The 16375-nt window shown below is 42.1% G+C and overlaps 1 protein-coding gene across 1 annotated transcript; it reads right to left on the bottom strand.

The window, feature by feature from the left end:
- Positions 1-2667: 2667 nt before the first annotated feature.
- Positions 2668-15333, bottom strand: LOC119622070 (nucleosome-remodeling factor subunit BPTF). Its single transcript, XM_073005187.1, has 4 exons — positions 15166-15333; positions 13690-13735; positions 10237-10454; positions 2668-4957 (listed from the first exon to the last, which is right to left on the bottom strand). Coding segments are annotated over exons 1-4 (486 nt in total). The 5' UTR covers positions 15167-15333; the 3' UTR covers positions 2668-4736.
- Between the last annotated feature and the right edge of the window lie 1042 nt (positions 15334-16375).

The raw sequence follows: 16375 nt of genomic DNA, 5'->3' as shown, positions 1-16375 counted from the left end.
GTAAAGTGTGTTTCTGCACATATTTACGGAGACACACACACATTTGCCCTTTTCTAAAGGGGACTGTCTTTTCTATACGTCTTAAAATGTGGTGAGACAAGTAGTACTTCAAGATCCCTGCCCAGGTAGTTTAAACTATTTGCATTTTCTCGATTATTTTTTAGTCTAAATGCAAGTCCTCTCTTTCAGATACCTTTTTGAAACAAAAGATTTTCCTACCTGCTTATACTTGGTGACTGAGGGAATTACTAAGACTTCTTGCTCATTTCTGAGTATTGTCTTTATATCCTGACACTATGAATGCTATTTGGATGCCTCTTAAGGTAAGACGTGTTATTTTTTCATTACCAGCCTCATTCATTTTTCTTTAGAATTGGGAATATTGTAATTTTTGAATTTGCTATTCTTCAGTTCCTTTACATGCGATTTCTCTTGCTTGTGTTTACTTCCTAGGATTGATTGGCTGTACCTTACTTTGTATTGCTGCTGTTCTTTGATTATTGGTGTGAACGTTTTAATGAAGTTCTCAAATTAACTTCCATAATAATGAAAGTGTTTTTTTTTTGTTTTTGTTTTTTTTTTTTGGAGACGGAGTCTCACTCTGTCGCCCAGGCTGGAGCAGTGGCGCATTCTCGGCTCATTGCAACCTCCGCTGCCCGTGTTCAAGCAGTTCTCTGCCTCAGCCTCCTGAGTAGCTGGGATTACAGGCGCCCGCCACCATGCCTGGCTAGTTTTTGTATTTTTAGTAGAGACAGGGTTTCACTGTGTTGCTCAGGCCGGTCTTGAAAAGAAGTTATTTAATAAACTCCCTTAGTGTTATTAGACACTAGCTACTAAAATAGCCTTTTTACCAACCAGAACTATAGCCCAGCTTGAGATTGGCAGATGTGATAAAAATATACTAAAATTGTTTTTAAAAATTTTACTTTCAAGATTTTTTAAAATTTAAATTCAATCCTGTGGATTAACTCGAGACATATTTTGCATAATATAGCCAGCTTCTGAAGCATATTTGTAACTTTAGGGTATAAAAAGAAGAAAAGAAAAATTTTACACCAACTGCCTGTAACTACCAACTTACTCTTGCAGCCGTTTTGATTTTTTGGTATATTGAAAAGTCTGATTCAGTTACGATCAGTGTATGGAATCACAAGAAGATCCATAAGAAACAAGGTGCTGGATTTCTCGGTTGTGTTCGTCTTCTTTCCAATGCCATCAGCCACCTCAAAGACACTGGTTGTGAGTAGATACTAGCGCTTTTTAAAATAAAAAAGATATATACGTGTGTGTGTGTGTATGTGTATATGTACATGTGCATATACATATATGCATACACTATATATGTATTCTCAAATATATGTACATAAATAAGATATATATTTGAGTATGTCGGTAGGGGTTCAAACACAACTTCTTGTGTATGTCTGAAACATTGGTAAAAATTCCTGGTCTAAATTTATTTTGTAGACTTAAAAATGAAACGTTTTAAATACGTGAAACTTACAGCTAAGTGAGAGCTGGTGCTTCATTTCCAGTTAATTTAAAAGTATTAAGAAATGATTGATATCCAGAACGGCAAAAAGAAAGGTGTCAGGAAGTATATGCCTTTTTAAATGTCTTAGTACCCTTTTCTGGTTTTGGTTGATTTGTGGACAAAATGTTTTTATTGAGGTGATTGGAGTATTTAAGGTGGCAGTTAAAGGGCAATTATGAAGGGATAAGAATGGTATAATATATAAAACAGCTGTGACAAAATTAAAAGTTAAAGAAAGATTAAACATTATTTTGAGAGTACGACAGCTCCATTAACTACTTAACTGTAGCTCAGTTTATCACCAACCTGGGCATTTAGAAGATTAGACCAAGATCAAGACATTAGAAGTGGTTTTCATAATGGATTTATAAGGTGACTTAACAATCAGGTGACAGTCTTTTGGGTGGGTCTTTCCATTGGAGCATAAATGGGAATTCCTTTTTCAACAGGTTCTTATTGTGTGTTTGTTTCTATAGAATTCTTTTTTATATAATGTAAAAAATACCGTAGTCATTGTAATGGGATTTTAGCCCAGATTCTTATGCTCAACAAACTCGCATAGTATCTAAAGAAATTAATAAAAAACAGTAAATTTAGTATTGAGTGTTAAATATATTAAGAGATTGTCTCTTTTAATGTAGTGTGATACCACAGCATAGATATGTATTGACCTTGTAAAAAGGAAAAAGGCAGAAAACTGAGCTAGAAGTTCTTAGTCCAAGGTATTTAAAGGCATCTGAGAAGTTCTTGTATTTCTGGGCTGACAGGGTAACCAACAGGAGAGAAAGGACAGTGGGATTGGAAAAAAACGAGTTGCATATAAAAATGCACTGTTTTCTTACTCAGCAAACTGAAAAATTATAGGTCAAATGTCTGACATTATTCCTAGTTCAATTTACCCAAGATTTATTGAAGACTTAATGTGCTACTGTTCTAAACCCTGGCTGTATAAAGGAGAAAAAGGCATGAATCCTGTCCTCTGAGAAGGAAGGGCAAAGGCCTGCTGGAGCATGCCACAGTGGAAGGACTGAATAGGAGAGAAGGAGTTGCTCTGCAGAATCCACTGTATAGTCAACTTAGTAGCACCCATTTATTTTACAAAGAGAAAAGTGTCTAAATTTTTGGTTGGATAACTATGGACTATAGTTTTAAGGGCATGGATTTTTCTTTGTGTTTCTTGTGACTGTTTCATTGTATTATTTGACCTTTTTGACATGCAGTAATACTGAATTTATCAAATATTCATTGAGCTCCTACCTGATGCAATGTTCTACCAGGTTGGAGTGGAAAATACAAAGACTAAGATATGGTCTCCTCCTTTTATCAATTCACAAATAAGTAGACAGATGGCATACAGTTGTAAAAGCATTCAGCTATAAGTGCTGTAATCAAAGTAAAACCAGCGTGCTTTGGGTGACATTGTTCCTTACTGTAACTTTCAGGGTCAGACCAGTGTTATATCTCTTTTACAGATGAGGCATCTGAGAGAATAAGTGAGTTGCTCCTGAATGAGTTAGTGGCAGAACTGATGCAAACCCAGATTCTACAGTTTATTCTTGGCTTCTTATTAATACTTTTTTGTGTACATGTCATTTGAAATGGTTAGTTACAAAATAATAATGACAACTAACATTTGTTGACCACGTACGTCCCAGGCACTATGCTGAGGGTTTTGCATAATTATCTGATTTAATCCTTAAAAAAATATAAGGATTCACATATTGTCATATGTGAGAAAACCAAGGCTCAGGGATAAATTCCTTAAGAACAACAACTATTAAGACTCAGACTAAAGTGGTCTAAAAGTTTTGGAGAGAAAGTGACTGCATATTGGCAATGTAATACACCAGTACTTCATAGTTTTTGAAATCTGAATTCTTTAAATGATAGGTTTGATTTCTAATAGATTGTGGAAAATTATTGTCACTCTATAGATGTTAGAATCCCTGATATCAGGTAATGTTTTCATTGCTTTCTTTGTTGATTTCAAATAGATCAGAGGTTGGATTTATGCAAACTTGGGCCAAATGACAGTGATACAGTTAGAAGACAGTAGGTAAGTGTGGAATTTAAAGTTACATGAATTTTGGTTTCATTGAAACTGACCTAAAGTCTAAATACCTTCTAAATCAAAGTATAATAACTGTGACTTCATAGTGTTGGCCTGAATTAAATGAATTAGGTAAAATGTTACAGTGAATCCAGGATCCAGGTTAACTTAATTTTAAAAACTTTAATGTAAAAAAAAATGTGTCGTGAAGAACTGTTGATCCTTTAGGAAGTAATCCTTTCAAAGTATCCTAACATAGTAGAGCACTGAGTTCAGACTTTATAGATGTTATTAAAGTTTACTGAAAATAATTCTCAAAACTGGTTTTTTTAGTAAGAGGAGAGCATGCTATTGAACTTGTTTTTAATGTTTAATGCCTTACAGCTTTAAAATCTATGCTAATTGAAAATAAAACAGAATGATCAATGGTAGTGTAACACTGGAAAAAGGGAGAAATTGTTACTACTCATGAGGCACTTAATAGCCTTACATGGTATTCGGGTGTCTTGAATTGACCTGGAGGGAAGGGCTTGATATAAAATGTGCTGAGACCTTTCTTAAGAATTGATAGAGATTTGATCAGGATGCATAGTATGGAAGGGCACTGTTCATCTTGGAGACTTCCTTTTTTTTTTTTTTTTTTTTTTTTGAGACGGAGTCTCGCTCTGTAGCCCAGGCTGGAGTGCAGTGGCCGGATCTCAGCTCACTGCAAGCTCCGCCTCCCGGGTTCACGCCATTCTCCTGCCTCAGCCTCCCGAGTAGCTGGGACTACAGGCGCCCGCCACCTCGCCCGGCTAGTTTTTTTGTATTTCTTAGTAGAGACGGGGTTTCACCGTGTTAGCCAGGATGGACTCGATCTCTGACCTCGTGATCCACCCGTCTCGGCCTCCCAAAGTGCTGGGATTACAGGCTTGAGCCACCGCGCCCGGCCCGGAAATGGCAACTTAATGGCAAGTATAGAGACATGAGTATAATATTATAGCAAATCCACTATTACGTAAAACTCATTACAATTGTCACACGTGTTACAAGAGGGGAGGGTATCCTGATATCTTTAGAAATATTAAATTAAGTAGTTGCTTACAATGTTTCACTTTCATTTTGCAAGTAAAACTGGAGGTTTCATAAATAACACTGATGAAATATTTCTTTTTAATCAAGTAATTTTTTACCCTCAGATTTTCCTTGCTCAGGGTCATCGTCTGGTGTTTTGTATTCACTGTCTTTTTCAAGGGACTGGTCTTCGAATTCTCTGCTTTTCTGAGCATCTTTAGAGTCATTCTCAGTCTCGTTCTTGTCTTTTTCTATTTCTTCTGGGCTTTTAACATTATCAGTGTCTGCCTTTTTTGCTCTTATAGATTCCAAAATTTCTTCTATAATGAAAACAAATAAAAAATTATTTCTATATATAACCAAATAGAACAGTAAGTACAACAAATGCCACTTAAGAGTTTCAGTACAAGTTATTAAAGAGGAAAAATTAAGTATTTTTAAAGCATTAGACCTATGAAATAACAATCAATATTACAAACAAAATTTTGTTTAGAGAGTTCAATCAATGTGGTGTATCTTCACGTCTAGAAAATACATGCTAATTATGCGTTCTACTTTTTTTTTAAGTAAAGTTAGTCTATCTTTTAAAAATATAGGCTAGATACACATATCTGTGACAGATGACAAAAACTGCAAGCTGACATAGACCCACAGTCTGGGCAGCACACTGTAGTGATCAAAACCTAGAAACCCAAAACCCACTGCAAATCTGACTTGGATTAGCTGTGTGACTCTGGGCAAGCTACCTAACCTCTCCAGGCCATCATTTCCTCAATTGTAAAATGAGAAAACAGAGGCCCTTTTGTAAGAACTTTCTCTCTGAAATCCCTTAACTGTTCTGAAAGTCATTAAGTCTCTAAGCACACTCACCTTCTTTCAACTTAGACAGAGTGATGCCATGGCATGTTACAGACCACGGGATATAGAAGGACCACAGTGCACGGAAACCAGGGTGTATCAGTATGGACTCATGGATATCAATTATATTCTTTGGGTTATCATGCAATACTGTCACTTTTAATTTTGTTGCATAAATTGTTTCAGCTTTGGTCACTTGGTACTCTTTCCAAGTCTAGTGTCCTTTTGATACATATTCACTCATTCATTCATCCATCCATTCATTCATTCACTCAGCGTTTTCTTAACTTTCCAGTATTACAAGATGCTCCAGGTTCACCTTGTATTTTCCCTGCCCTAGTCCTAGAATCCACCATCTCTCCAAGGTGCCTTTGTTCTTTTTTGAAGAACAAATTGGAAAATGATGTTAGAAGTCACAATCTAGGTGCTTGGTGTGCTTGTTACAACTGGAGTGTTGCTTTCTAGGGTCTCTTGGCCAACAGAGCTAAGAAATGTAGTGATAAATATACACATCTATTATTATTTCTGCATTTATCTCTGCAGGCACATATGTGTATGAGTGAAAGCCTATGTGTCTGTGTAGGTTCATTTACCATTGCCCACTTGCTTATTTGTAACTTCTCTGACAGTGAGAAATCTGGCTCACATTATCTGTAATATATCTAGTTATTTGTTCATTCCATTCCTAGCACATAGTAAAATAGTTTCAGAATTGCTAAACTGTTTCCTCATAAAAATAAATTTACCAACTTGAGTACAATATTTGTGAATAAGAAGAAACACCATTTTTTTTTTTTTTGAGACGGAGTTTTGTTCTTGTCGTCCAGGCTGGAGAGCAATGGTGCGATCCTGGCTCACTGCAACCTCCACTTCCCAGGTTCAAGCAATTCTCCTGTTTTCGACCTCCCAAGTAGCTGGGATTATAGGCGCCCACCACCACACGTGGCTAATTTTTGTATTTTTAGTAGAGACGGGGTTTCACCACGTTGGCCAGGCTGGTCTCGAACTCCTGACCTCAGGTGATCCACCTGCCTCAGTCTCCCAAAGTGTTGGGATTACAGGCATGAGCCACCGCACCAAGCCAGAAGAAACAAACACTTTTAATACCATGTATATCCACAGTACTCCTCTTTGGATTTTTGGGTTTGTGTTTCCTTTTTTTTTTTTTTTTTTCTGAGATAGAGTCTCGCTCTGTTGCCCAGGCTGGAGTGCAGTGGCGCAATCTTGGCTTACTACAAGCTCCGCCTCCTGGGTTCACGTCATTCTCCTGCCTCAGCTTCCCAAGTAGCTGGGACTACAGGCACCAGCCATGACGCCCGGGTAATTTTTTGTATTTTAGTAGAGACGGGGTTTCACCATGTTAGCGATGATAGTCTTGATCTCCTGACCTTGTGATCCACCCGCCTCGGCCTCTCAAAGTGCTGGGATTACAGGCATGAGCCACTGCTCCCAGCCTGTGTTTCCTTTTTTAAAATTTTATTTTTTACTTTTTTAGAGACAGGGTCTCATTCTTGCCCAGGAGTACACTGAAGTGATCATAGCTCACTGTAACCTTGAATTCCTAGACTCAAGTGATCTTCCCACCTCAGCCTCCCAAGCAGATGGAACTATAGGTGTGTGTCACCATGCATGGCTAATTTTTCTTTTTTTTTTTTTTTTGAGACGGAGTCTTGCTCCAGGATGGAGTGCAGTGGTGTGATCTTGGTTCACTGCAAAACCTCCGCTTCCTGGGTTCAAGCGATTCTCCTGCCTCAGCTTCCCCAGCAGCTGGGACTACAGGTGCGTGCCACCACGTCCCGCTAAATTTTTGTATTTTTAGTAGAGATAGGGTTTCACCATGTTAGCCAGGATGGTCTCGATCCCCCAACCTCGTGATCTGCCCGCGTTGGCCTCCCAAAATGCTGGGATTACAGGCATGAGCTACTGTGCCCAGCCGCCTGGCTAATTTTTTAATCTTTTTAAAAATAGAGATGGAGTCTCACTATGTTGCCCAGGCTGGTCTTGAACTTCCAGCCTCACGCGACCCCCCTGCCTTGGCCTATCAAAGCACTGGGATTACAGTCGTGAAGCGCTGCCCAGCCCTTAATTACTATATTTTAAAGAACATTTTATTTGGAAAAAGAAATGTAGTTACCGATTATCTGCTTTTCTTAGAGGCACAGCTTTCCTCTTTTCTTTCTTTCTTTTCTTTTCTTTCTTTTTTTTTGAGTCTTGCTCTGTTGCCCAGGCTGGAATGCAATGGCACAATCTCAACTCACTGCAACCTCCACCTCCCGGGTTCAAGAGATTCTCCCACCTCAGCCTCCCAAGTAGCTGGGGCTATAGGTGCACACCACTGATGACACCTGGCTAATTTTTATATTTTCTGTAGAGATAGGGTTTCACTATGTTGGCCAGGCTGGTCTCAAACTCCTGACCTCAAGTGATCCACCCATCCCAAAGTGCTAGCATTACAGGTGTGAGCCACCATGCCCGCTGTCTTTCAAACATAGCTACATCCTATAGCTTTTCTTAACCAAATCATTGTACATCCTCCCAACTTTCCCAGGCCATTTAATGAAAACCAAACAAAAAAAAAATGTTTAATTGCCTACTAAGTTTAGACCATTTAAATTGGTTGAAAAGCACAGGTTGGATGACCATAGTTCTCTGATTTTCTATAAAGATTCTAATTTCAAATAGTCTATCTTGCTAAACACTCTTGTATATATGTGTGTATGTAAATGTGTGTATACATACACACATTCATACTGGTTTTAGGTCCAAAAGCCTATGACAGTCATAGCCATAAGGAAAACAGACCAAAAATAGGGCCAGGCACAATGGCTCAGGCCTGGAATCCCAGCACTTCACAAGGCCGAGGCAGGTGAATCACTTGAGGCTAGAAGTTTGAGACCAGCCTGGCCAACATGGTGAAACCCCATCTCTACCAAAAATACAAAAATTAGCCGGGCGTGGTAGTGCACACCTGTAATCCCAGCTACTTGGGAGGCTGAGACATGAGAATTGCTTAAACCCAGGAGACTGAGGTTGCAGGGAGCTGAGATCATGCCACTTGCACTCCAGCCTGGGTGATACAGTGAGACTCTGTCTCAAAAAACAACAACAAAACAACCAACAGCAACAACAACAAAACAACAAAAATAGACCCAGTGTTCAGCAGAGGGAAAAACATTAAAGGATGAAAGAAAATTATGTTGTATCTGATCTATACTAAATATGCATATTCTATAAACATGTATATTCTACACTTTGCATGAATATTTCAAAACTAAACAAAGAATGAACCTAACAGGTTTTAGAAACCATCTCTACTTAGAAAAATTTCTTCTAAAAATAAACTTCCTTCAAACAAGCAAAATAAAGCATTATAAAACTTAATTACCATACAGGCATAGGATAAAGCAAATATAGTAAGCTGTATATTTAGCTATAAATATATAGTAAAGTACAGATCTAGATAATGAATATATGAGTATTTACTGTATAATTATTATTATTATTATTATTTTGAGACAAACTCTGCCTCTGTTGCCCAGGCTGGAGTGCAGGGGCGCAATCTCAGCTCACTGCAACCTCCACCTCCCAGGTTAAAGCAATTCTCCTGCCTCAGCTTCCTGAGTAACTGGGATTACAGGTGTGTGCCACCAGGCCTGGCTAATTTTTGTATTTTTAGTACAGATGGGGTTTTGCCATGTTGGTCAGGCTGGTAACTGTATAATTCTTTAAACCTTTCTGTACATTTAATTTTTTTCATAAAATATTGAGGAAAAATGCAGAAGAAAAATTTAACTCTCAGAAATAGAATTAAACTCACCTAAAGTAGACATGCATGTGTATAAAAACCAGAGAGCTATACGTTAGAAATGAAGTATTTTGTTTGAGAGGTTAACATCAAGTCAAAGTCATGAGGACAGACTACGATTCTGAAATTCCTGTTATGTTACAAATTATTCTTGGCTATTATCAGAACCTCAGTAGTTTCCATTGTTTTCATCTCATATAACTCCAAGTCAAAGAACACCATTAGACATTATTTTGGGTATTTACCTGGACTGGGTGGTCCCAAACTGACTATCAAAGCCAAGATTTTGGTTACCAGAGAGAGCAAATAAAGGTAACGGTGGTGGACTGGTGTTTTAATGGGGAATTCTTCTGAGTGTTGAATTCATTGCCAATATACTCCTTAAAAAGTTGTTGAGAGGGTTAAAGAATTGTAAAACACCTAGTTGAGCACCTGGCCACAGTAGGCACTCAAAAATGTTAGTTTTCCCTTCTCTTCCCCATCAGTTTTCAACTCTTGTGAATCCTTCCTCCTCTAGTACCAGGTTGACGTTGTACCTTAACCAAAAAAGGGAGGCCAAGGCGGGCGGATCACGAGGTCAGGAGGTCGAGACCATCCTGGCTAACACAGTGAAACCCCGTCTCTACTAAAAATACAAAAATTTAGCCGGACATGGTGGCGGGCGCCTGTAGTCCCAGCTACATGGGAAGCTGAGGCAGGAGAATGGCATGAACCCGGGAGGCGGAGGTTGCAGTGAGCCGAGATTGCGCCACTGCACTCTAGCCTGGGTGACAGAGCGGGACTCTGTCAAAAAAAAAAAAAAAAAAAGAAAGAAAGAAAATTTTAATCTGTTTTCAAAGTTTGCATTTCATACCAACTGATTTCAAACCAACTGATTTCATACCAACAGTTTAGCTCAGACTTAACAAAAATAAAATGAGAAAATGCCCCTCTCACCATTAGCTGCCGCCAGAAAGGATTTGTTACTGCCCCGAGCCTTATCGGTCAGGGCTTCGGTTATGTCCATGTGTCGGTGGATTTCTTCACGCATTTCTTCCAGAATTCTGCAGAGTTCTGCTTCCCAATAATCTTTCTCTAGACAGTCAATTAATTCTGCAAGCTGGACCTTTGTGCTGTAGTACCACATTTTCTTTTCATTTTCTGTATCTTCTTCTCTGTTTAAAAATGGGGGGAAATATTTTATATATTAGACATAATGCCACTTACCTGAGTTTCATCTACCCAGTGAAAAGTTAAAACAAAGCTTATGCACTAAAACTCAATATATGTGCTCACAAGAGATCCCTGCAGGTCTTACTCAAACTAGACTGACTCTGAGAAAGGACATCTAAAAAACATGACACAAAGAAAGATGACCTCAAAATTCAGAACCACGTGAGAGTACTCTGTGGAAGCCAGTTTCAGCTACTTCTCAATCAACTTTAAGATCATCAGTGTAACAATATGGTGAGCAGAATGTATTTAGAATTATTTTATTTTATTTATTTATTGAGACAGAGTTTCACTCTTGTCGCCCAGGCTGGAGAGCAGAGGCGCAATCCCGGCTCACTGCAACCTCCGCCTCCCAGGTTCAAGTGATTCTCCTGCCTCAGCCTCCAGAGTAGCTGGGACTACAGGCATGTGCCACCATGCCTAGCTAATTTTTGTATTTTTAGTTCAGATGGACTTTCACCATGTTGGCCAACATGTTCTTGATCTCTTGACCTTGTGATCCACCCACCTCGGCCTCCTAAAGTGCTGGGATTACAGGCATGAGCCACCGCACTCGGCCTAGAATTATTTTAGAATAAATTTATTTTAGAGACAGGGTCTCACTTTGTCACCCAGGTTAGAGTGCAGTGGCACTATCATGGCTCACAGCATACTCAGACTCCTAGGCTCAAGCAATTCTCCCGCCTCAGCCTCCCAAGTAACTAGGACTACAGACATGTGCCGCCATACCTGGCTAATTTTATAATATAGTTTAGAAATATTTTCATCAAAATGGTGTAAATGCTTTGCTAAATTCTGGTTCTTGAAGGAGTTGTCTCAAATAATACCTCATCCCTCTTCTTTACTTCTGGACAACTGAAGCTCAAACTGGAGAGGAGCTTTCTCTCCTGCCTAAAACCCTCCTAAGGTTCCATTCACTTTTAATGGAGTTAAAGACTTCAACAGAGATGGTCACTAACTTAAAAGAAGCAGGTAAATTAATGTCTAGGACTAGATGTAGAGGAACACATATAATGGTATGTCTGTTCCCACTCAAAAGGAATTCAAGAGTATGTGTGAGGCAATTGATGAGAGTGAGTCTGATTTTCTTGTTTCCTCAATGGCAAACTGAGGGAACTGAAAGAACTGGGCTTTAGGGGAGATCTGGCTTTAAATAGGCTCATTTGCTTATAAGATATGTGGACATGGACAAAACACAAGCTCTCTGAGCCTCTAAGACATTTTATTTACCTCACTTGTAAAATGAGGATATAACAAAAACCTGCCTGCAGGCCACTATAGGACTTAAAGGTATAATGATAAGGCATCTACCATAGTGCCTGGGCACATTAGTGATCAATAAATGTTAAATATTATTATTATTATTATTTATTTTTGGGACGGAGTCTCGCTCTGTCGCCCAGGCTGGAGTGCAGTGGCATGATCCCAGCTCACTGCAAGCTCTGCCTCCTGGGTTCACGCCATTCTCCTGCCTCAGCCTCCCGAGTAGCTGGGACTACAGGCGCCCGCCACCTCGCCCCGGTTAGTTTTTTGTATTTTTTTAGTAGAGACGGGGTTTCACCGTGTTTGCCAGGATGGTCTTGATCTCCTGACCTCGTGATCCACCTGTCTCGGCCTCCCAAAGTGCTGGGATTACAGGCTTGAGCCACCGCGCCCGGCCTAAATATTATTATTAAGATAAAAAATGAATAAAAATTTAGTAGCATTACAGGAATGAGTCACTCAGTAATTCTGAGAAAGAAGGGCTATATTAAATCATAGATAAACAAAAGGATACTGGTGGAGTACCCTTATTCTGAAAACCTGAAATCCAAAATGCTCCAAGATTCAAAAGTTTTTGAGTGCCAACATGCTGTTCAAAGGAAATGCTCATTACAGCATTTCAGATTTTCAGATTAGGAATGATCAACTGGTAAGTATAATGCAAATATTCCAAAGCCCAAAACACTTCTGATCCAAAGCATTTTAGATAAGGGATGCTCAACCTATACAGTATTCACTGACTTAACATTTTTCTTCTTGAAGCCACAGAAAGATAAATTCATTAAAGCATAAAGTAGCAAAACATCAAATACCTGCTAATCCATTCAAAGAAAAGTTGGGGCTTTTTTGGTCTGTTTTGTTTTGTTTAACTTTTCTCTTTGCTGGGTGACGGAGTCTCGCTTGGTTCACCACAAGCTCTGCCTCCCAGGTTCAAGCGATTCTCCTGCCTCAGCCTCCTGAGTAGCTAGGACTATGGGCGCATGCTAATAAAAATTAGCGCCCGGCTAATTTTTGTGTTTTTAGTAGAGACGGGTTTTCACTATGTTGGCCAGGCTTATCTCGAAATTCTGGGCTCAAGCGATCCGCCCATCTGGCTTCCTAAAGTGTGGGGATTTCAGGCCTGAGCCACCGCACCTGGCCATCCTCTTCAAACAAAACATGGCATTTCCATTGGCCTAGGTCTTCACCTTGTCTACTTCATTGACTTACATTACCTACCTAGTCCCTGCAGCCATATACACATTTGTCACCCTTAGAGCTCAACCAAATTGTATTGAATGCATTTATTTGGCAATTAGTACTTGTATTTTAATTTTCATTTCATGTATGTGTTCCATTTTCCTAATAAGATTGAAATAAGCCATTTGACGTACAGAATCCTGTTAGGTATTTTTCTTTCTTTTTTTAAAATTTGTGAGTGCTCTGTCACTCAGACTGGAGTGCAGCGGTGCAATCACGGCTCAGTGCAACATCCACCTCCCAGGCTCAAGTGATCCTCCCCCCTCACCCTCTCGCGTAGCTGGGACCACAGGTGCGCACCACCATGCCCGGCTAATTTTTCAATTTTTTTTCTAGAGACGAGGTCCTGTTGTCTTGCCCAGGCTGGTCTCGAACTCCTGACCTCAAGCTATCGTCCAGCCTTGGCCTCTCAAAGGGCTAGCATTGCAGACGTGAGCTATTGCGTCCGGCCAACTATTTTTTAATTACTTTTTGGTTGTCACTTATCTCAATAAATATTAAAGTTTATAAAATCTTTCTCTTATCTGAACAGCTGACTTCAACCACTCAGAGTTGAGTCCCTGTGATAAGGTTTGAGGGTGCCTGAAATGTCATCATGATATGTACCCTGGGCTAAACTCAAACCTAGTGACTTCTCAAGTAAATAAATAAAGGTTATTTCCCGATAATACAAACCTATAACACCGTGAAGTAGGTTTCGGGCAGGATTCCCTCTTTTCCACTGCAAAAGAGAGATAAGTTCTTGCTTAGGTGGTCGGGGTCCTAGCTGGGACACTGGGAAGGTGGCGGGAGATTGGAACATGCAGCAGCTGCCTTCTGGAGTTTACTGAGGCTTTCGGAGTGGGGATTCCGCGCAACAGGTTTTAGGGCCCCCCTCCCTCCGGGCGGGGCATCCGGGAGCGTGGCTCCCGGCACAGATCCGGAACAGTTGTCATCGGAGTCAATTTCAGGACTCCAGCTCCAAGCCTCGCAGTTTCCTAAATTCTGGGGGCTTGTCTCCCTGTCCCCCGACCCCGACTAATTTCCCTCGGTCGCTGGCGCTGCCCCGTCCCTTAGGTCGCTCGGGCCGCCCCCATCCGCGACTTTTTTTTTCTTTCTCTAGCTGTTTCCCTAGGGGGCTGGGCGGGGCGGAATGATATTTGGGGGCTCTCCTGCCTTCCTGTCGGAGCCGCGGAAGCGGAGCCGCGGGAAGGAAGTCCGGCTAGCTTTGGGCTCCAGCCAGGGGTCCGCGGAGACTGTGGTCTCCGAAAGCCTTAGACGCCGGGCGTATAGCGAGCTGCGGGTCTCTCTCAGCCGCGCCACCCGCGCTCGGAGTCCAGCCGCGCCGGCGCCCCGGGCTCTCCGCTCTCGACTCAATGTTCCCGCGCTCTCCCTAGCGGCCGCCGCGCCACCTCGCCCCTTCGCAGGCTCGTCGGCGGCGCAGCTCGCGTGACGGCCCTCCAGTAGCGGGAAGAAGTAAGATGGCGGTTGAAGGCGATCCGGAGTGGGGCCCCAGCAATTCGGTTGAGCCTTCTCCCTCCACCCGCTTCCGCCGGCCGGGCCCCTCCCGCCCGGCCCCTAGGGCCTCCCCACCCGGCCCCGGCGCTCCCCACCGTCCCCACTGCGCCAGGCACTCCCCGTCCACTTTCCCTTCTTCCCCCGCCTCAGGCTCCAACAAGAGGGGCCGGTGGGGCAGGCCGACCAAGCATCCCGCGGCTCCCGCTGCGCAGCGCTGCGCCCCGGCCCCGCCGCCGCCGCCGCCCACGTCCGGACCCATCCGGAGGCTCCGCTCGCCGCTACACGGTAGCAGCCGGGGCAGGTGGGCAGCCGCCAAGCTGAGGTGGTGCCCAAGACGCGGCTGAGCTCGCCCAGGCTGGGCAGCAGTAGCCGGCGGAAGTCGCCGCCGCCGGGCCCCGGCGCTAGCACCAGCGACCCGGGCGGGCGAGGGGCGGGGGCGAGGAGGCAGGGGCAGCACGTGCAAAGTGGTGCACGACGATGACTCCGATTATCGGGAGGAGCTGGAAGACGACGGTGAGGACGCCAGATACTACACGGAAAGCAGCTTCAGGAGCTGTAGTACCTACAGCAGCACTCCAGGTACCCACGCAGCTCAGTTGCTGCAGACTCCTTCCTCACCTCCTCTGCCCTTCTCCGCCCTCCCCGCTTGCTCACTTATGTGGTGTGCATCCTGCTCCGATCTCCCGCCAACCCCGCCGACCCCTAAGCAGAGGGGGAAATGCGAGGGGAAAGAAGCGCATTGTTCAAAGTGGAGATTGCATTGTTGCAGTTTGCAGGCCGCACTCTCTCGCTGCCCCCCCCCGCCCCCCTGCCAACCCCCTCTTTTTTCCTCCTCAGAATTTGTGCCGTGTGCAGTGTCTCCACCGGGCAGGATTGAAACTTTGGCAAACACATATCCTTTGCATTCATTTTTCTCCCCTTGTTTTGGTGTGGTTTTCCGGAATGAAAGAAGCCTCTGGTTTTGCAAACCTCTTTGCATTTCTAATGTGGTTCCTTTCGGATTTTTATTATATATCTGTTCCTTAAAAGGGAGTTAAGGATTTGGACAGATTGTGGCATACAAACACACAAAAACACGCCTGTTTTCACACCCCTAGCTGTGGTTTTTAAATTGTGTTAAGGAAACGGATCATTTGGGTTAGTAGGGGAACCTTATCTGGTACTGTGTGTTTTTATTATTCGAGTGCTAATGGGCCCGTGCAACAGCTGCTGGTAAATGGCTGATTAAAAAGCAAAGCAGAAAGCCAAACAAGACCCAACCAAATTTGGTAATTCATCCGATTCAAAATTGTTTTGGTTAAATCAAAAATAAAAGTATAAGACCGCAGGAACGCGCGTCTTAACTCATTTGATCGCTTTGCCTTGCTTAGGGAGTGCAGTTTCGTGTCACCTGTTGCAGATGATGTGTAGTTGATCATCTAGACATAATTGCCGAAGATGAACTTTTGGACCAACTTCTGTCACACAGCGTCAGTATCAGATTTCTTACACAGCGACTTTTTCTTTTCACTCTTATTTCTGAGGAAAAAGCCCTCCTGAAATCCGTAGTGAATTTCTCCATGGTAACCCCTCTTATGTTTTCACACAGAAACATTTCTCTAGGCTGGTGCATTTTGTTAAACACCCCCGCCCCCTGCCCCCACCGCAAAGTCTACTTTGTATTAAATACGTGGTTGCAGTTTACTAAATTGTGAAATTAACCGAAACAACAACCGGCAAGACTTTCCTTTATAATTTTGCAAATCTAGATTAATTAGAATCTGTTTTTAAAAACATTTAAAAAATAAAGTTTATGAGGAAATACTTGTGATGAAAAAGTACGCTTTTTTCCTTGAAGTGAGTTGTGTCATGTCTTTCTCAGAGA

The sequence above is a fragment of the Chlorocebus sabaeus genome, chromosome 16 (assembly GCF_047675955.1).
Source record: "Chlorocebus sabaeus isolate Y175 chromosome 16, mChlSab1.0.hap1, whole genome shotgun sequence".
NCBI classification, from domain to species: Eukaryota; Metazoa; Chordata; class Mammalia; order Primates; family Cercopithecidae; genus Chlorocebus; species Chlorocebus sabaeus.
The sequence above is the reverse complement of the archived record's forward strand: the minus strand, read 5'-3'. Positions and strand labels throughout refer to the sequence as shown.